The sequence below is a fragment of the Eubalaena glacialis genome, chromosome 19 (genome assembly GCF_028564815.1).
Source record: "Eubalaena glacialis isolate mEubGla1 chromosome 19, mEubGla1.1.hap2.+ XY, whole genome shotgun sequence".
Classification (NCBI taxonomy): Eukaryota; Metazoa; Chordata; class Mammalia; order Artiodactyla; family Balaenidae; genus Eubalaena; species Eubalaena glacialis.
Genome location: NC_083734.1, coordinates 57,043,638 through 57,064,792, shown reverse-complemented (window position 1 = coordinate 57,064,792; position 21,155 = coordinate 57,043,638). Strand labels below are relative to the sequence as shown.

Sequence of the window (21,155 nt, the reverse complement as noted above, 5' to 3'; positions counted from 1 at the left end):
GGCGTGGCCATCCTCTGCTCCTTGGTGCTGGGACAGAAGCTGCCCCTCAGCGAGGGCTTAGGGGCCCCCTATCTTTGGCGGCTGCAGATAGCGGGGAGCAGTCCAAAGCCGTCCAGGTGCCAGGAGGTCGAGGATGGCTCACCACCCATCTCTTTCTCTGCCACCTCTTGGCACCTGGAGTGTGAGAAGTGAAGTATTAGAACAGGTGCCAGCTCCAAAGTCCAGTCTTTTTCCCCAGGCAGGGCCCCCAGCCTTCCACCTGTTTCACCCCACTTCCCACATCCTCACACACCCCCTGTCCCTCCCCAGCTCCTTGTCATAATGTCCTTAAAGCCCACCTAGTTCAAGATCAAGCCCCTTGGTCTTTCACCTGGATGTGGAGGGGAGGTGGACCCCCCCCCCGCCCCCGCCCCGGTCTCTTTCACACTTGTGAGGAGCCAGGCCGTCCTTTTTAAACCCTGATGGCTTATCATCATTGAGTGAGTGACTGTGTGGGTTTTCCACAATATTTATCTTTTCTTCCCAAATCACAAGGGTTGCAGCTCTGGCATCAAATCCTTGGAACTCTGCCCACCACTGGTTACCATCTGGCTTTTCAGCTGAGAAAGAGACAACACAGGCACCCAGGCTTGTCCTCCAATAAGAGGGCAAGGGCGGCAGCAGCCGTGCCAGGCTAATGCCATCAGACCAGACCAGCCCTCCTGGCCCGGCCCTGGGAGCCAGCCTGGAAGGGACATGGAGGAGGTGGTGGAGAGAGTCTTTCTCTAGGACGTAATCAAGGGAGGCAGTCAAGTGCTCCAAAGGAGGACTGGGCCTTGGATACAGACAACCTGAGCTCTGATCTCAGCTGTGTCTTGGTTATTATGAGATCTTAGACAAGTTCATTAATCCCCCTCAACCTCAGTTTTCTTAAGTTGGAGACAATAACCAATTTGTAGGGTGTCAGGATTAAAAAACGATCTTAGATGGAAGATGCCGTCGTGTCTGGGCACTCAGTAGGTGCCCGGTAATGTTGGTTCACTTGCCCATTGGTTCTCTGAGCTTCCTTCTTCCCCACCCCTGCGCAGAGCCTTCCTTCTCTGAGAGGTGGCTTAGTCTCCTGGGGAGTGTCAAGAAGTAGGAGAAGGCTCTGGGCGTAAGAGTGGCCTGGTCGGGGGCAGAGCCCTCCCTCGCTGCCAACAGCATCCCCTCAGAACTGGGGGCTTGGAGATGATGTGGGCATGACACCTGGACCAGGTGGGAGATGATGTGGGCATGACACCTGGACCAGGTGCATGGGACGCCGCCTGATTCCAAAGGCCGGGAGGGGATTGTGATGTGATGGTGGAGACCACTGGCTGGGAGCCACAGCGTATGTTCTGGAAAGACCCGGGCTCCCTCCAGCAGTGGGCACAGCACATGCCAGGCCACCCTGCACTGGAGGAGCCTCCCGTAGGCTGTGACATTTGACCCCCTCCCAGGTCGCTCCTCCCACCATCTCTAAAACTGCACGAAGCAGCCAGGCTCCTTGGTAGGACATCGCGGTGCTTGATAATAGAAGTTTGGGATGAATTTCCCAACCTATCTTTTTCACCATCTATGGGTTAGGGAGGAGACATGCTCTTTTTTTTTTTTTTTTTTTTTTGGCCTCCCAGAGCAAAAACCATAAAGCTGGATACAAACCTCAGGTCCCTAAGTAGGGATTTTCTATCTCATCTGAGTAAGGCAGGGGGTTGTTTAGAGAAGGGGGCTCGGAGAAGGAAGTTATAGTTATTTGGGTTCTTTCCTAGGTCTGTTCTGTTTCCAGCTGCCTTGAAAGAAAGGGAAGCAGGCAGCTTTGAGGGAGGGATCTGGGGATGTTTTCAACTGTCAAACAGTCCAGGCAGCCTTTTAGTCAGCGTGTCTGGGGAGTCACAGAGCGAGCCCGAGACCTGCCTTCTGCGTGCACGGTTGTCTCCGGGCTGACAGGGCTGAGGTCGCATCACCCAGGCTCCTTGAGAGCTGGGGATCGATGCGCCGGGGGCCTGGACCGTCCTGTGTCCAGCCCTCCCCTCTCAGAGCTGGAGCCCTCATCCTGTGCAGTTGCCGCTTCGGCTCAGTCCGGGGGGGCTCTCCGCCGTTGTCTTCCAGGCCGCCCCCTCCCCAGCCACAAAGCGACTGAACTCACACCCTGCAGGAGGCAGCGCTCTGGGCTTCGACAGCCAGAGCTGCCCGTGTGCACGGGGTTGGGAGCAGCCACCCCTTCTGTGGTCCCTACCCGAAATCACTCTCCCAGGCTCCCCGGTATCAGAGACAAGACCGTGTTCACCAGTACCTTAGCAGAGGTTGTTCAGGCACCCCCGCCCCGGCCAGTCTGTGTTGCTGCCGGGAAGGTGCCCCAGCGTTTCATCCTCTTCTCGGTGAATCGTGCGTGGGGAGAGGTCTTTTCTCCCAGCCAGCCCCCCGATCCCCGGGTCTGACAGGCGGTCGAGTTCCTGCCGTGTGGGTTTGGTTTCTTGCCTCTGTTCTGTAGCTCAGTGGCTACTTAAGAACTCTCTGGGGAATCTCACTTCTGGCTCTTTATTGCCTCGGCCTGGGGCTCCGCGCCTTGCTCTCCTGGGCTTAGTGTCTGCCAGCAGGCACGCGCTCACCTTTTGATGAGCGCTACAGATGTTACGAGTCTCGGCGCTCACTCAGTCCGAATGGGGCTGAATTGTTTGACAGGAGTGGACTTTGTTTTCTGCTGAAGGGTGTCATGAGATAACAGCTGGGTTTATAGAGTTGACGTCTATGTTCCAGAATCACACGCTGCTTTAGAATATCTGGGCGTCAACCCTCCACTTTCTTTCTTTCTTTCTTTTTTTAAAATTTATTTTAAATGTATTTATTTTTGGCTGCATTGAATCTTTGTTGCTGCGCGCGGGCTTCCTCTAGTTGCGGCGAGCGGGGGCTGCTCTTCGTTGCGGTGCGCGGGCTTCTCATTGCAGTGGCTTCTCTTGTTGAGGAGCACAGGCTCTAGGCGCGCGGGCTTCAGTAGTTGTGGCACACGGGCTCTAGAGCGCAGGCTCAGTAGTTGTGGCTCACGGACCTAGTTGCTCTGCGGCATGTGGGATCTTCCCAGACCAGGGATCGAACCCGTGTCCCCCGCATCAGCAGGCAGATTCCCAACCACTGCGCCACCAGGGAAGTCCTAGCCCTCCACTTTCATCTTCAGGCATCACCTGAATCTTTCAGTCTTTCAACCCATTCAGCAAGCATCTCCAAAGTACCTTCTAGGTGAGGTTTGGGGAAGCTGGGGAGGGACCCAGCAACACTAAGACGGGGTGGCTCGCCCTAAGCGGCGCATCCGGGGAGGGTGCCGGTCAGACGGGCCACGGCTGCAAGGTGGCTGTGGGGGCTGGAGAGGCGTCCAGCCTCCATCCGTCTCCATCACTCCTTCTCCACCAGGTAAGCGTATTGGAGGGATTGGTAAGAGGTTGGCAGCGCCCCCATCGTGGCTGGCTTGGTCGTCTGGAGCCCAGCAGTCTGTCCTGGCAGGAGCCCCCTCCCACAGCAGGGCTCCTCACGGTCTCGGGGTCAGCCCCTCCCTGCCCTGTCGGGGAAGGTTGTCATTTCTGAAACCTCATTCTCAGAGCTTCCTGTGAGTGTGCCGGTCCTCCTGCAGGATTCAGGTGACCTCCTCTAGGTGGCACGATGCCTCTCGTCTCAGGGTTTTGGCAGAGAGGCTGTGCTGATGGATGGTTCACTGGGTCCAGTGCGCAAGCTGCTGACTCCGCTTCAGCCCTACCCCCTGTTCTCGTTCCCTCACATCATGCATTGCATCTGCATGATGACTGATCCTTCATGCTTGGTGGGGAGAACTTGAACTCCCCCTGAGGAGCGCTTGGGGTGGAGGTGCTGTAAGTCCAATAGGAATAGTATTGACCTAACATTCTGTGGCCGGAGGTCGTCACTTGGCTTAAGTTGTTGCGAATTCCCCCTCCCGGGATGTTGGGAGAACAGGTGGGCTGTGATAACGCGAGGGTGTGCTGATCCTTGTTGGGGTCACATGGCCACGGCTGATGTTTATTGAGTACCTTCTCTGCACATGTAACGTGCTCTGGAAAGTTCACGAGCGCTCCAGGGTCTCGCTGTTAGCTGGGACAACATTAGGATTCAGACCCCCGCCCTGAGCATGTGACCCCGAAGCCTCTGGTCCCTCCGCTGTCCCTCACTGCCTCAGAACACACCTCCTTCTCATGGCTGGATCACCAGACATTGTCATTCAAGTTGGGAAAATACAAACTCCCAAACCAAAACGTTCACAGCCACTTAGAAATAAAAATAGAATCCTTGAACATTTCTTCAGTGCACTTCAAGGACGTGTTGAAAGTTCAGCTCCCATTTAGGAACGGGTTCGTGCTGAGTTTCCATTAACCCCAATTAACTCTTAACCCTTAGCGCCCACCAAGGACAGCCCTGTCAGCAGGGCGTCCGTTTCCTTTGTCATTTGAAGTAACCTCCAGGACCAGTGCACAGAGCTCAGCCGTGGCCTCGGTGTGTGGCCACCTCTGAGTGAACTGGCTCCCTGGGGCCCCATGTACTGGGTAGTCAGCCCCACGGGTCCCTGTGTGTTTAGGTAGATCAGGCAGCATAGCGCCATTCGCCCTTCCAAGACTTTTTGCTTCGTCACCCCCGCTAGGTTCACGAGAGAAGTCGGAGTCCTCCCAGAGCCCTAGGACAAGAAGGCTCCAAGCGGACCTGCTGCTCTGTTATGCTGAAAGTCAGGAACCGACAGCTGAAGTGAGAGAAAGCTGCTGATGCCTGAATTCTTGTCTCTGGGAAGCTCCATCTCACTACACCATGGGAGCCACATACAAACCAAAAAGATGCTTATTTTTAGAGGGAAATAAGTAGGTAAGCAGGCACTCCAAGGACTGGCCGTCCAGCCCGTTACCCAGCCAGGCAGGGTGTTACCTCCTTCAGTTCCAAGCCCTCTCTCGGCCCGGGAACGATGGGACACCACAGAAGCGTTGCCTTGGTGCTTTGAGGGCCACTGCTGGCTTCCCTGACCATCTGGCCTTTGTTCCCCCAGATCCTATCCCTTCGCTCACGCCAACGTCGGGGACAGGGCTGGGAGGGAAACATCTTCTAGGATGTTTTCTCACTGTCACTTGTTAGGGGCGGTGATTGGTGTATCGCCCTTTGTCCCATGGGGTTGCCCAGAGGCTCTTAGGACGCTTGTCCTGTACGGTGGCCATCACTTTAGCACATCATTCTCTCCTGCTTCCCTTTCCTCGAAGAAGAGAGTGCCCTCTATCTCCTCGCCCCACCCCTTTTTTGAGGAGAGTGAGATGGACTTACGGGTGTTGTTGAATTTCATCCACGTTTAAGTTCTAATTAAAAACTGTGGTCCCGGGCTTCCCTGGTGGCACAGTGGTTAAGAGTCCGCCTGCCAGTGCAAGGGACACGGGTTCTAGCCCTGGTCCGGGAAGATCCCACATGCCGCGGAGCAACTAAGCCCGTGCACCACGACTACTGAGCCTGAGCTCTAGAGCCGGTGAGCCACAACTACTGAAGCCTGCATGCCACAACTACTGAATCCCACACATCTAGAGCCTGTGCTCCGCAGCAAGAGAAGCCACCACAATGAGAAGCCCGCGTACCGCAATGAAGAGTAGCCCCCACTCGCCGCAACTAGAGAAAGGCTGCGTGCAGCAACAGCCATAAATAAATAAATAAAAGCAAGCTATGGCCCCCTCCGTGTCTTCCCAGCAGGAGGAAAGATGACAGCAAACAGGATTGGGGGCTTTCGTTTTGTTTTATAAGAACTGGTGGGTGGCCAGTGTATGGCTATTTAGGAACCATGAATCCACTGTCTCCCAGAAGTAGGAGTGGGAAGAGCCACTCCTCTGAAGGCTTATAGGTTCTTGACTTTAGGTTTCTTCTAAAACATCGCCCCTTCCTTAGTGGGGGTCCTGGGAGATGCTACTGACGGCAGGCAGCCGAGTACCTGAGCTCATCTCAGACGGGCCTTTTCCTCTTCATCAAGGCTGCGTATAACCCTCCCCTGGAACCAGCTGCATGCTCGGAGCAATGCCATTTCCATGCACTCTTCCTAAATCAAAGCATGTTGATTTCACAACTGTTTTGGGAAGGGAGTTTTTTCCCTGACAAAGCGAACTGCTTTCCGGCAGAGCGGGTGACTTCTGCATACCTACATGCCACTTGCTCTGCCAGCTCAGATGCTGCCCATGATAGAGGGTACAAGGCGAGTCAGCAAGACTGGGGTGGCCTCTTCCCACCCTGCAGGAGTAAACCTTCCTCTATCAGGCACTTCCTCCACCAAATTCAGTGTATGCCGTAAATGTTTACTTACTGAGCATCTCACATGTGCCGAGAGATGCAGAGCTTGCCATCATGGTGCTTACCCTCTGCTGATGGCACAGCCAACCCATGAACAAGGAGCGACACAGAACCTACGAGAATTAAGTGATGTGGTACCGACCGTGCGTTTGGCGATTCAGTCAGGAGCCCCCAGGGAGGAATAAAACATTTGGAGAAACTTGCAGGGGAGACTGGCACTTGAGCAGAGCTTGAAAGGCGATAGGAATAAGGAAGGTAGAGAGGAAATTCTTTGCCAGCAGGAGGAATCACGAGGGTAAAGGCATGAGGGTGAGAAGTAGCTTGATGTGGGCAGAGGAGGTGTCAGAGGGGAAAGCAGCCTCACGTAGGACGCAGTGTGTGGATCTCAGCGGGCGGGGGAGAGGGCCAGGAGATGCCCAGTCCCCTCTGCCGCTTTCTTACCCTGTCACCCAACCTCTCCAGTCCTTCCGCCCCCTTGTCAGTAAAATGAGACATCGTCAGCTGCCTGGTGACCTCACAGATGGCAGTGAGCGTGATGCGAAACCGTGCATGTGTGAGCACTTTGTGAAGCTCGGGGCGTCTGCGGCCCTGGGCAGCGAGCTCATCACGGGACCCCTTTGATGTGATGGGTGGTTAACAGGAGCGGCAGCTGGGGGGACAGGGCTGAGGCTGACGTGACAGATCCACAGGCAGAAGGCGGAGCCCAGAGACTTGGCACCCAGGTCCCCTGGCATCTAATTTGGGATTCCCACCAAATTAACATTTTCGTTCTCTGGCCAGCTAAACTTGCAGAGAAATTTGGGGGTGGGGAGACGGGCAGCAAGCTGCTTTACTACTTTGCCGTGATTCTGACTCGCTCCCGCTTTCTCATTTTGCACCATTGAGCAAAGGACATAGCACGTGGCCAATCCCGGGCTCATTTTGTGTGTGAAGCAAGATTGAGCTGCGTTGGGGGTCTCTCCTCTCCGAGGGCAGTGGGCGCAGCTTAGCCTCCGCACTTCTGAGCAAGGGACCCTGATTGAAAGATGCTCTCTGAAGCAGCACAGCGTGTGTTCCTCTCTCCCGTCCCGTAGCTGCGGCTGTTTGCCAAGAGGAAGGCGGTGGCTCCAGTTAGAGACGAGCCTTGGGTTCCCCGAGGCCAGCCGGCTCGTGCGGGCCTGAGCGTCTGTACTTCGGGGTCTCAGCAAAGCCGCCGTCCTGTCCGGGGAACCTCCTGTCCCGGGCATCTCGGAGCGCAGCCCCCCTGGCCTTCCTCGCGTCTCTCAGACACTGACTCCTGCCTCTGGTGGACCGGGAGCTGGGAGTTAGTTTAGGATTGTCTTTAGTCCCCTGTCGCCGGGTCTCATTTCTGGCAGAGGCTGGAGAAATGGGCTCCTCCCTGCCCACCCTGCCCTCCAGGCATGTGCCTGGTCTGCTCAGTCCCATGGGGGACACAGATGTGCAGGAAAACCCTGCCCACTCCAGTGAGGGGACTCAGGAGACAAGGGTGAAGGAGCAGACTTTGAGCGGAACTCTGACCCGCAGAAATGGTGTGACAAGCTTGCCGAGCAAAGGCCCAGCAGCCGGAGGGGGCCGGGCACGTTGGGGACTCACGCCGCCCAAGGCTGCTGGGCCGTAGGCTCTCGGGGTGGTGTCTCCAGAGACGAGGTTGAGAAAGGCAGCTGGCACGAGATCATGGGGCCACTGGACTTTGTCCTCTGAAATGATGAGCCCTCACGAGTTGAACACGGGCAGGTATGGTTGGGGCTGACTGTGGGGAGGCGGCCCTGGCACCAGCTGGCTCGGGCCTAGGAGGGAGAGGACAGGGACAAAGGGACCCGACAGCTCCCCAGTCCTGAACTGCCCCCAGCCCTCTGCCCACCTGATTCCTCTTACTTTATGTATTGTTACTCCTGTGTCCCCCGTCTCCCCGGCCCCTCCCAGGCTGGGTAGGAGCCCTTGCTCCGTGCTCCCTGTGTCCCCTCCAGGACTACAAAAAACACGTTCCTGTGGTTTTAAGCCACCAAGTTACAGCAGTCATGGGACATCAGCACAGAGAGTGAGGAAGGAGTCGGGGTGGTTGGAAGTTTGGAGTGGGAGCAGCTGGAGGTGGGTGGTGCCCTTAACCCGCCCGGGGATGTGGGCGGCGAGGCAGCATTGAGTTCTAGACTCCGTGTCAAGTTCACAGTGCCACCGGGACACTGTAAGAGCCGTGGCCAAGCGTCGCCGGCCGTGCCTGAGGACGTGAGCTGCGTCCTGTCCATCAGGACCAGCAGGGTTGCCACAGGGCACATCTAAACTCAGCAGCCAGAAGAGAGAGGCACATGAGCGGCCCCGTTTGCACCCTTCCGGGTCTGTCTCAGAGTTTGCTCCCAGTGACCAGTTTGAAGGTTTCATTAGAAACCAAAGAATTGTTCTTTTTTTTTTTTTTTTAAAGAAACACATTCGGAACTTCCCTGGTGGTGCAGTGGATAAGAATCCGCCCACCAATGCAGGGGACACAGGTTTGAGCCCTGGTCCGGGAAGATCCCACATGCTGCAGGGCAACTAAGCCCGTGCGCCACAACTACTGAGCCTGCGCTCTAGAGCCCGTGAGCCACAATTACTGAGCCCGTGTGCCACAACTACTGAAGCCCGCGCACCTAGAGCCCATGCTCCACAACAAGAGAAGCCACGGTGATGAGAAGCCCGCGCACCGCAACGAAGAGTAGCCCCTGCTCACCGCAACTAGAGGAAGCCCGCATGCAGCAACGAAGACCCAACGCAGCCAAAAATAAATAAATAAAATAAATAAATTTATAGAAAAAAAAGGACACTCGGCTACAGCAGTTGGTGTCCCTTCCTCCTGTCGTGAGTCGGGCTCGCAGAGCCCTTGAACAGAGACCGAGCTTGAACTGATCAATGGCATGTGGGCGTTGGAAATTGCTCGGGAGCCAGGTGATTTATAATGTCATACAGGCTGGAAAAGAAGACCCCGGAGGACAGGCTGTCTCTCGGCTTTTAATTTCTTCTTTTTGTAAAAGAAAAGGGAAAAACAGAAGGTGCCAAGCTTGGCTGGTCGGCATTCAGAGATGAGCACTGGCCCCGCTGGACCATCGGGCCACCAGGGCCGTTTCGTCCCCCAGACCTCGCATCCACACCACGGTGAGGCCAGACATGCCGCCGCACCGCATCCTCTGTCCTTCGCCACCCCGGATGCCGAGTCTGGCTGGAACTAATTTGCAGAGGACACCCGTTCCTTAACTAGCCTCAGCTTGTGCCGCGTCTCGGTCTGGGCTCCCTGTGCTGCATGAGCTCCGCCCCGCGCGAGGGCTGCTGTTTGGCTGTCGGCCCTGCGCCTTCCCGAGCCCTGCGCTCAGTCTGGGCTCCTGAGCGGAAAAAAAGAAAGCACATCCCAGCCGCCGTCCAGCCACAGATGTCACAGCCTGTCGTCCAAATCTTCCAAAAGAGCCCTTCACCGCCAGTCCCCACCCTGGGGACAGACCTGCTGTCCCGGAGCTGGACCTGAAAGAGCCCGGCGGCAGCGGACCCTCGTTCTCAGCTCGACTCACGCTCCCCGGCACTCGGTGGGCACCTCACATACGCTTCCGACTCTATCCTGGGGAGTGTGTCTGTGTGCTCAGTCCCTTTAAACGAGGGGTGCTCTCAGCGGGGTCCCATCCTACAGGGTCATATAAAATGGGGCCCCGTGCATAATAGGATGTTGATAAACGTCTGCCGAGGAGGAGGCTGAAGATGGATTCCCTCTTGGCGAGGAGGCCCCATGCAGCCAGCAGCCGCAGAATTCCCCGCCTGCCTCTGGGGCTGGTTCTGTGATCTCCCTGGTTTCAAGCAATGGAACCTTCTAAAACCCAGTCTTGAGGCTTCCAAGGTCAGATCTGACCTCCCGCATAAGCCACCCGCCAAGAAAATGTCCAGCGCCCGCAGCTGGAGCGCCGTGTTTTCAGCAGGGGGCGTCGCAGGTCAGAGGTGAAACACCCCAGCCTCTGGCCCGGGTGCCCCAGAGTCCAGTTTCTAGCAGGCCAGGGCCGTTTGGGAATGTTTGTGACAAGCGGCTTTGTACGTGTTCTTCCACGTGACGTGTCCCTCTCCCATCCTTCAAAAGAGAAGTTCATCAGTGGAAAGTTTCCCTGAAGTGGTAATTTTCCTAAATGACTTGCTGCTGGTGCTGCATACAGACTTGCTCGGCCAAGGGCTGCTGATGCCGTACCTCGCTGTGTCCTCGGGCCAGAGGGGCACTGGCGAGGGCTGCCCAGAGAGCGCCTTTCCTCTGCCTGCCCCGTCACCCCCGCCTGATGGAGATGCAGCTCCTTCCAGAGCAGAAGCAGGGCTGGTTGTCAGCCCCCAGGAGAAAGCTCTTTCCCGAAGTCTCCCAGCCCGGGCGCCTGCCAGGAGCCCTTGCCCACCCCAGCTAATTAGAACCTTTCTTTAAGCAGCGCTTTAGTCTCTCCTGTCATTCATTCTCGCAGTGATAATGGACTTGGATGAGAGGTCACAGCCTCTCCCACATCTTGCTTTCCTTGCAGGCAGGGAGGGGAGAGACGGGCTCAGCCCGCCTCGGGGGAGCCAGGCCGAGCAGCCGGGAGGTGTTCACCCGCATCACAGGGCCAGACCCAACTCCCCGAAGTGGGCCCCACTCCCCACTTTCAGGCCTGGCGCAGTCAGCCGCATCTCTGGCGAGTGTCATTAGCAGTACCGTGATAAAATGGCACAGTGTAAATGTTAATAAGGTCTGATGCCTCCGCTGCTTCCGAGTGGCAGATCGGAAATGGTACCATCATCGTAACTCCAACCAGCAGCTTCTAATTCCTCTGCTCTCGGAGCAGCCGATTTGGCATGGAGGTCCTCACCTTCCCTCGGTTCCCAGCCCCAGTCTCTACAGTGCCACATTTACCCCCGTTTTCCTTTGCAGAGCGGGTTCAGATTTCCCACAGACCAGTTCCCTAAGGCAGGGTTTGGATTCTCTTTTTTCCTCCTAAGTAAACGCTCGCTTTCCCCTGTTCTCCAGAGAGGAAGCATAGGGAGGGGCCCGGTGCCAGCAGCTCCCACCCCTCTGGCTGGGCTCCCACCCCTACCCCTGTTCACTCCCAGCTTCCTGGGGTAGCCCCTGCTCTTCCTGGTCCAGGATGTTTCTCTGACGGGTTTGCCCTGGGAGCCACTGGCTCTGGTTCTCCAGGCTTTCCCTTCTCTTGAAGTCCAGGACGTTGCTGATGAACGACATCCTGATTGATCCTTTCCTCTGAACCCTTCAGGATGGTGTCCTTCCCACTGTGCCATGTCATCAGGGCCCCTGCGTCCCCCACCCCACCCCTGGTCCTTTCTTCCCAGTAAACCGAGCGGGTCCAGGGTGTGTCTGGTGTTTGTTTCGGAGCCTCACCTTCCTAACTCGTGCTTGCGCCAGCTCAGTGCCGGGCCCTCAACCCTTCAGGCAGTGCTTGCTGAAGAGAAGCAAGCGGGGCCATGTCCCTAGGATGTCACCTCGGATTTGCCTAGAAAGTAGCCTCAGGGCAGTAAGTGTGAGGAACAGCAGAGAAGCACAGCTCTGAGTTTCTGTTGCACCCCTGGCCCTGGGAACTCGCCAGGTGATGCTTTCTGACCCCAGGGAGCCTCTGCCGTTCCAGGTGCACACCTGGGTTAGGACCGGCCCTGGGGTGGCCGGGGGCTGTGTGAACGGTGTGCCCTCCCCACATGCACGATGTGCCGTGTGCGCCCAGCCTCTGCGCCCTCTCACTCTTGTTTCCATCACCAGGCTGTCTTCACTCTCCTCCTCGGACCCTTCACCTTCTTTGATGTCCAGAAGACCAAGTACCTGCAGATCCTGACGTCGCTGATGAGATGGATCGGTGAGTCTGAGAAACACCTCGGGTCTGCCCTTTCTCCCCTCCTCCTGTCCTCAGCCACGTGGGCCGCGGCCACATGAGCTCACGGCCAGGGCTGCAACGTGGCAAGGGCTTCTGTGGACTCCCGCGGGCCAGGAGGCGGCAGGTGCTCTGTGCCTTTTTACTGGTGGGGAAATCTAGTACCAAAAAAGAGAAGTCACTTCAAGGTCCCGTAATGCAGGCAGAGGCGGGGCTCAGCCCTGGACTGCTGATTCCAACCGTGCTGGGTCCCCTTGCAACCTGCAGGTGGGCTCCGGGGCTCCTGGGGGCCTGGGTCGGGCTCAGCCCCCTTCAGGGCGGGGGAGAAGCCTGCTGTTTGTTCTCATGGGCGCACCGTGTGGCACAGCCATAGGACCCCGTGGGCCATGGCGGCCACCTCTGTGTCCCCGGCCACCAGGGCGGGAAGAGACACCCCATCTGTGGTACCTTCCAACTGTCTGACGCCCTCCTGAGTGAGCGCGCCACCATCCTCAGGGGAGCTTGGGGGTTTCTCCCCCATACCAGCTCTGCGGCCAGGAGCTTGGTCACCCCCGACACTGTCCTGCCAGCCACCCGGAAGGGCCAGGCTGCTGACCCACCTGGACCCGTGACCGGAGGGTGTGCAGTCACCGCTGACCCCCCACCGGCAGGTGCTCTGGGATCAGTTGCATGCCTGTTTTGGTCTAAAAACAAAGATGCTCTTGCTGTTCTGGCTGACGGGCCTGGCGGGGGGTCTGCCCAGCCTCCAGGACCCCCGCGGGGTGCTCCCCAGGATCCCCACTGCCCATCAGCACGGAGGTTCCCAAGGAACCCGAGGTTGGGAGGCCTTCCTCCTGACCCTCTGGCCCAGCTCCCGTCGCTGCTGCACCCGCCCTGATCAGGACTCGGGGTGCACGTTGCTCCTCATTCCATGCTGGCACTCGGCGCTAGATCGTGACGAGCTCAGGACAGTTTCTGATCCAGATGGTCTCCAGCATGTCTGGCACCTTCAGGCCCCTGGCTCCCCTCACTCCAGGATTCCAAGATCCCAGCGTAAGGAGCCACGGCGTCCCAGGAGTCCTGGTGCATCTCCATTTGGAAGGTGCCAGGTCATCCAGCCCAGCCCCCTCTCTGCAGAGGCAGGCGCTGCAGCTCGAGGACGGGGCGGGCAGCCTCCAACCCAGGAGCTCACGAAGGGGGAAGGCCCCTGCTGCACCTGAGGGGACGTCTGCCAGTGCCTCGTCTTGAGCCAGACTCGCCAGCCTGTAGCTTCTTCCCACTCTTGGTCCTTCCTGCAAGGAAATGAGAGCAGGACCGAGCCGTCCAGTGTGTGAGCTCTGGGGCCTCTGTAGCTCGATGAGCTGCCCTTCACCGTCCGGCTGAGACGAGGGAGCAGGATGACCCCCGTCACACCTGGATGGGGCAGGAGTCCTTGTTGAGCCCACCCAGTTGGTCTGACCCTATAGGCTGCTCTTCCCAAATTTCATTCACAAGCTCCAAAGCCCTGGGTTAAACTAACATGACCACCTGGGGAAAAAATGCAAACTCCTTCCTTAGAACGTAAGGATCACGCTAGCTCCAGGGTAAGAAGCTGGAAGGGAGCCTCCGTGGGTATCAGGAGGGGTTGTGTCCAAAAACTGGGATCAGAATTACTGGCCGTCCAATCTTCTCCTTGTAAGTCCGCTTATAGGAAGTATTTGAAAGCCCTGGTGACCTCCAGAAGGAAAAGTTTTCTCTCGGTGAGCTGTATTTGGAGAAAAACGTTCTCCCTCTCGCTTCCCTGGCCCAATTCTGTTGCCCCAACTCCTCCACTCCCTGAAGTCGGGTCCCCAAGTCCTGGAGGTCTGGCCCCTGCCCGGCTCGGGGTTGACTGTCCTTGACCTGCCGCATCAGCGGTGGAAGGGGCTCGTTAAGCGCTGGCTCCGTCGTCAGGGGGACAGAGCAGGGTGCGGGAGGTGGAGGGGACGATGTGCTGTAGCTGACATGATGGATTCCCAGTAAGCCCACGGGGGAAGCCACCTGGGTAATGACAGTTAATGGCTTCCATAGCACCTGGGGCCTGTTTAGCATGACGAGGTCCTCTCCGCGTCTGGTGAGCGATGCATTTGTTAAAAGGGAGAAGGTTGTAAGAGGGAGAGGAGGAGGCTGACAGTAAATAGAGAGCGATTGTCTGGGCACAGGACGCCAGGTGCCCCCAGGCTCAGGTCAGACCCAGCTCCCACCTGCAGAGGTGGCACTGAGCTCCCGTCGCTAGCTGGGCACAGGGTCCTCAGGCCCCTCGAGCGGCCCCTCCTGCTTCTGCCGTTGGAGTTCTCTTCCTCCTCCTCCAGAACCGGGCTCACGGAGTGTCACCTGCGGCTCAGTTGCTTTAGAAACTCAGCTGCTCTTTCCCGTGGCACAGGCCACCCTGGCCCCCGGTGACCCCATCCTGCCTCTCCTCCCAGCCAGAGCCCCCCTCTCACAGGGCAACAAGGGGACTGCAGGGGGACTCCTCTGGTCTCCCACCTGCAACTTCCTGGGCCCTCGGTGGCAGCCCTTGCAGTGCGACAGAGCCAGGCGGCCGTGGCCTTGAGAGAGGGCACCCGGTGGAGACCAGCCCGTGAGGGTCGTCTGCGCTCGTGTTTTGGTGGTGACATGGCTGTCTCTGCGAGTCACTCGCCTCTTTCCTCCCTCTGATCCTTGAGATAATCAGGCGGCAGCAGCCTCTCCGCGAACCTTCTCCCCGAGGCGCTGCAGTGGGTGACAGCTGCAGTGGGTGACAGCACAGACCAGTCGTTTGTCTCCATGAGGGACTCAGGCCTCTGAGCTTGAAAAGTAGACCCGTCTCTGACACAAAGCCCTCTCAAGTGGAAGACAAATCGGCCAGTGAAGTCAACTCTCTAACATGTAGTTGAACCCGGGGTTCAGTTCCCAGCCTGGGGCAGTGGAGACACCTGGGCGTTTTCCTTCGTAGACTTGGTGGAAGGAGTTTCCCTGGTCCTGACCCCAGGCAGCGGGCGGCAGCAGGAGGGGGGGCAGGGAGCGAAGATTGTGGAATCCGGGGAGCCCCCAGGCAGCCCCGCTGTGGGAGGGAGCACGCCCTGCCCACGGGACGTCCCAGGGGGGTGTCTCCTCTGGCCCCAGCTGATCCCAGGTGATTTTTCTAGAACTCCTCCAAAGGCAGTGAGCACCAAGGCCCCGTTAGTCCTCTCAGGTTTGCGCGAAGTTGTCAGTTTGCAATGAGCTCCCTCTTCATTTTGCTTCTGAACGGCAGCTGTGCGGCTGTGCCCCCCGACCTCCCTCCTTCCCACGCACCCTGCCTCTTCCCGCCGCCCAGATTAGGGCCCAGACTGTCCAAAAGAGCCGAGCAGGGAGCTCAGGGTGGCAGTAAGCTGGCTTGGGTTCCAGGAAGACAAAAGGGAAGAATGAGCACCAAGGGACCGGAAAATCATAAATAAACGTGCTGAGCCGGAAACGTTCTTGTGCGTAATCAGGAATTTGTTCTGCCATCTGTTGAAATGAGGCTGGGGCAGACTTGCAGGGACCCCACCCCGAGCAGGGGCCCGCGGAGCTCCAGACAAGCGGAGAAGCCTTTAAGCTGGTTCCTCCAGGGTGTTCACCATGCCCTCTGCCAGAAGCCCCTGGTGCTGCCAGGACGGGATCTAAAAGTTGGATGGCCTTTGCAAATAGCCGCTTGTCGGGAAAATGTCAGAACATGTCTGACACGCGCCAACATCGATTCGTGTCTTTTGCTGATCAAATAAGTTCTGGAGAGACCAAGATGCTGAGTCTGGGAGACCCGGTTTGCAAATGCCCCTGAATTTGTGTGGACGAGAGCGATCGATTGCCATCCCGGCAGGTGAAACTTGTGCAGGCCTCAGCAGACTCCTTGACCTGCCCCCCGTGCCGTCCACTGGCTCCTGAACACTCGGCTCCGGCCCGGGTGCGCAGGTCGGCCGGCGTCCGTCGCCGGTGTGCACTGACGGGCCAGGCTCCCTGTCGGGCGGTGGCGAAGGCCGGAAGATAAATTGGGACTGTGTGGAAAGCGCTATTGGCAGAGCGCTCAGCAGCGGGTCAGCATCCAGACGTCAGCCCCGTGCGCGTCCCTGCCATGGGCGTCTCCGGCCACTGCGTCCTGGGGGTGGCCTCAGAGTGAGCCTCCCCTGGGGCTGGCCCGGAGATCAGGGGCGTGGCCCAAGCCACCCCCAGAAAGAGCTGTGTTGCTGGATGGTCCCTGGAGAGACGTTGGAGCATCACCGGCTGCCTCCGTATGGCCTCCCCTCCGCCCCACCCCAGCGCTGTGTGTACCTGGGGAACACCGGGCGGGGAGCCTCCCTGCCCCCACCAGCCTCCACCCCCATCGTCTTCAAGGAAGCCTGAGCCCAAGAGAAATGAGATGCAGGCCCACCTCACAGAGAGGCTGGGCTTCCTCCTGACTTCCAGCTCTCACTGTCAGCCATAGGTCGACCAGGGACACTTAGGAGACGCCGACGACAGTGCTGTCCTTCGTGTCCACAGGCCCAGCAGCTGTGGCACCAGAGCCTGGAGCCCTAAACCGCGAAATGGACCACTGTGGACTGTTCTACTTGGGCCGCCCAGCAGGGAGCTCTCAGGCTGGAAGGGGCTGCGGCAGCATCATCACTTCACTCCCATTACCAGCCCCCCAACCCCCACCCCCGCAGACGCCTCCCACTCGGGGACACGAACAGCTGGCTTGGCTCGGGGCTCCCCATCTGGCGTTGTTAAAAAAACGATTCTTTCTAATAAAGGCAGCTCTGGCTCAGGGCAGCCCTCCTCGGTCTGGGTTGTCAGGGACCCACAGGGCTGCCTTCCCTCTGATTGTGTGTTCAGAGCAGCACGCACAGTATTCCCATCTCTGTGCTCCCCTCAAAGTGGGTCAGGCGCCGTCCTCCCCGACTGGTGGTGGATAAACTTGAGCCTGCCTCCTGAATTTTCTTGGCCCTGCTCGCCCCACCTCCCCCTGGCTGGTGCCCCAGATTTGTCTTCCAGACCGAGCCAGCAGGGAGAGGTGGGACCCGGTGGTGGTAGCCCGAGTGGCAGAAGGTCCCCAGGAGGAGACCATCACCTGGGAACATAAGGGCTCTGGTTTTACCTGTCCTCAGAATTATCTGTGGCCGCGTGGCCTCCTCCCCCGCAGATCCGTGACTGATCTCAGCTGGGTGTCTGCTGGTGGCACTGCTCTGACCTGTCACCACCGGCAGCCTGGGGTCTTCTACGTCTGAGCCGTCTGTTCCCCACATCCTGTTGGCTCAGCGTGCCAGCTCAGCGTTTGAATTCCTTCATGGTCACTCACTGCTGTCCCCTCACTCTCAACTGGTGCTTCTCGGGGGACCAGGAAGGACCCCCGCTCCCTAATGAAGGTAGCACATGGGCCCCCTCTGACCTTCCAGCCAGCCTTTGTCCTGAGCCTTTGCTGCTGCCCTGCCTACCGTCTCTCTAGGCCACTCTCCAGGGCTCTCCTGGGCCATTAAGGGTCCGGCTTTCCCTTGTTACACAGCCAGTGGAGGGAATCCAGGAAACCTTTTTTATGTACATTTCATTTCAGTCTTAATTTTATTCTTGGTTTTCTAAAAGTTCTCTCTGCAGATGCAAAGGTCAGTTGAAAGAAGAGGAACTGAAGGGTTCTGTCTTAAGGGTTTTAGGGTAGAGTGGACACTTAATCAAAGTTTGCTGAAGGGCCAGCCACGTGTCGCCGAATGACCCCTTTCATTAGCGGCAGGACTGACCTGAGAGCTCCGCTTGGCCCCAAGCAGAGGCCATGGATCTCCCGGCCACACCTCCCCTCTGAGCGGCCTCTGTTGTCAGTAGCTCTACTCTGCGTGTGGCTGACACGTGTGCTGACCTGGCCATCAGGCAGGGACTCCTGTTCCACCAGGAGGTTAGCAGGCCAGCTGCCTGGACTCTGGCAAGGAAAGAGAGGGTGAGGCCCAGGCGGGGCGAGGTGTCTGACGGACACTGATGGTTACAGGCTCGCCTCTGCTCAGAATCAGGCTGCACACAAGCCAGGGTAAACCCCAGGCAGGCAACCAGGTCAGGCAGCCATATCCGTCTACAGAGCTGGTGTGGCCCAGGGCAACCCTGGAGCTCCGGGGTTTACATTCAGACCAGGGCAACCCAACGCCCTTGTCACAGTACTGCCTCTCCTCTTCCTTGCCTTCCTGTTTTCTCTCTGCATCCAGCCACTGCTTAACAGCTGTCTTAGCTCAGGCTACTGTAACAATACCACGGGCTGGGCGGCTTAAACAGCAGAAATTTATTTTTTCAGTGCTGGGGGCTAGAAGCCCAAGATCAAGGTGCTGTCAGGGTTGGTTTCTGGTGAGGCCTCCCTGCCTGGCTTGTAGACGGCCACCTTCTCACCGTGTCCTCACATGGCTTTTCCTTTGTGTGTGCAGAGAGAGAGCACGTACTCTGGTGTCTCTTTCTCTTCTTAAAAGCGCACGTATCCCATCAGATTAGGGTCCGCCCTTATGACTTCATCTAACCTGTAATACCTTTTTAGAGGCCCTGTCCCCAAATACAGTCACATTGAGGATTAGGGCTTCGACATACGAATCAGAAGGGGGAACAGTGGCAAGAAGAAAGGGTTAAGAAAGGACTGAGCGGCCTTCAGGAAAGGTGGCGGTGTGGAAGTTTTATATTTCCAGTCTCTGGGAAGGAGATTAGTCCACGAGCAGCCAGAGGCCCCTCGGCTGCGCTTTCCCAGCGATTACAAATGGAGCTGGCTCTGACAGCTTAAGAATGAAGAATTGAGAGCCTGCCGTCCCAGGCGCCACTTGCCATGCCTTGAGAGTGCGGAAAGTTGAAGGATGAAAAGGCCAGAACTCTTGATTTCGTACTTAAGACTTGATTGCTTCAGAGACTCAGATACCTGCCCTTTATCAACGACCTGTGCCTCCTGACACACTTGGAGGCGGGGAGGCTTTGCCCTGAGTCCTTCTGGAGTAGAATCTCAGTCCCATAAGTTGATTATGTAAACATTCTTCTCTTCTGCCTCCATGATGATGATGATGACGACGATGACAACTACAGAGCTAGAATCCTCCAGAAACCACGGGGGCTGATCCTGCATGGGAAGGTAGTCTGATTGGCTTTAAATTCTTCCCTTCAGTGGAAACCCAGGTGACTTTTTTGCAAGGGCAGCAATCACAGAATGTCTCATCGACCTGCCGTGAAATCCGACGCAGGGCCAAGATGCTTCTGGAGCCGAGTGCATCTGCACGGGGAGCTTCCCCTTCTCCCCAGAGGGAACCCCTCCCAGCCAGAGATAGAGTGTGTCCTGTCTTCTCGGAGCATGAAAGGAGGCCCCACCCCGACCACAGCCTGTGCTCAGGTGGGAGGGTGGTGACACAGGAAGGATGGATCAACACAAGCGCCAAAGAACCCTAACAGAATTCCTTTCCAGCCTCGCCCAGCCCCCTACAGAGAGCACGTGTCGACTCCCCCCAGATGACAGGTGGAGGGGACAGCTTAGCCTTGTGTGGCCTTCAGTGGAGGGAGGGGAGGTGTCTCTGATTCACAGAGCAGATATGAGCAGCCCGGGGTCCTCCTGACCCCCAGAGCCCCAAAGATCAGCTGGCCCCTGGGCCAGAGACGCTCAGCAGGGAAGGGTCATGACTGTGGCTCGACCCGGCTGGGGTCACGAGGATGACCCCAGTACCCTCCTTGGAGCAAAAGGAAAATTAGGGGAGAACTCGGTATTGACAAGTTTTCCTGCTTGCCTGGGCTTTCTGGATGGGAAATCAGGTTTTTGCGACAATAAAAGGGACTGACACGTTTTTGAGCAACTGCTGTGGGCCAGGCCCTGCCCCTGTTCTTCATTGTACCATCTTATTCCATCCTCCCAGCACCCATGAGCATCCCTCTTTTTTTTTTTTTTTTTTGGTTAGGTATCAAGGGGAGGTAGAAAGGAACTTGATTTGATACCAAGGGTGGGGAAATTCTCTCTTTTTTTTTTTTAGACACCAATTGTACTTGAACATTTGTTATTTTATTTTATTTTTTTAATTTTTAGTTTATTTATTTAGTTTTGGCTGTGTTGGGTCTTCGTTTCTGTGCAAGGGCTTTCTCTAGTTGTGGCAAGCGGGGGCCACTCTTCATCGCGGTGCGCGGGCCTCTCACTATCGCGGCCTCTCTTGTTGCGGAGCACAGGCTCCAGACGCGCAGGCTCAGTAGTTGTGGTACACGGGCTTAGTTGCTCCGCGGCATGTGGGATCTTCCCAGACCAGGGCTCGAACCCGTGTCCCCTGCATTAGCAGGCAGACTCAACCACTGCGCCACCAGGGAAGCCCAGCATCCCCCTTTTTAAAGGTGATGGAACAGAGGCACTGAGAAGTTAAGTGACTGCCCCGGGATCACACAGTTCGGTGGCAGAATCAGGAGTTGAACCCAGCGTAACTTGAGAACTTAAGCTTGTTTAGAAGAAGGGCAGCGGCCACCTCTCTCCCTCTCTCCTGCTCTTTCCAAGGGGTTAGAGCTTCGCAAGGTGAGCTGCCACCTACAGCCCTGGCCTGTGGGTCTTGTGAGCCTGCCCAGTGGCTCTCTGTTCGCAGTCGGTCCTGTTCTTTAAGGAACGGTTACCCAGCCGCCTGCTTCCACTTTCAGGGCCGAGCAACTGCTTGGTCTTCAGTGGTTCTCAGCTCAGGCTGACGTTACCCTGTCAGTTCCTCCCAGCTTTCCTGAATCTCGGGGGCCCCGGCCTGATGACCCAGCCTAAGGAGAGACACATGCATGCCCCAGCACCTCTGAGGGCAGGGCGGTGGTGAGGAAGGAAGCTGGTGCCGGATCCTCCCCCGGACCCAGCTCCCAGCCTGGAGCGCCAGTGCCCGAGCTGGGATGGGCACCCCCGGCCATTCATTAGCATCAGCCCTGGCATGTTGATCCCCTTCTTGGAGAAGAGAGCGCCGTCCCCCTGACAGCCGCCTTGACAGATGGCCTCCACCTCGCACGTGTCAGAGCAGAGCCACTTACAGGGCTCCGAGAACAGCAAGGTGTCTGGGGGCAGCATCAGGGCCAGTCCAGAGCTCAGGGGGTTAGGCG

The 21,155-nt window shown here is 57.5% G+C and overlaps 1 protein-coding gene across 2 annotated transcripts in view; it reads left to right on the top strand.

The window, feature by feature from the left end:
* The window catches only part of TMEM104 (transmembrane protein 104), a 59,452-nt gene that overhangs the window by 29,608 nt on the left and 8,689 nt on the right, over window positions 1-21,155 (top strand). For both annotated transcript variants that reach the window (XM_061175735.1, XM_061175734.1), the window contains one exon: window positions 12,032-12,125. In XM_061175735.1, the coding sequence (XP_061031718.1) occupies window positions 12,032-12,125 (94 nt within the window). The remainder of the gene's footprint in view (window positions 1-12,031; window positions 12,126-21,155) is intronic.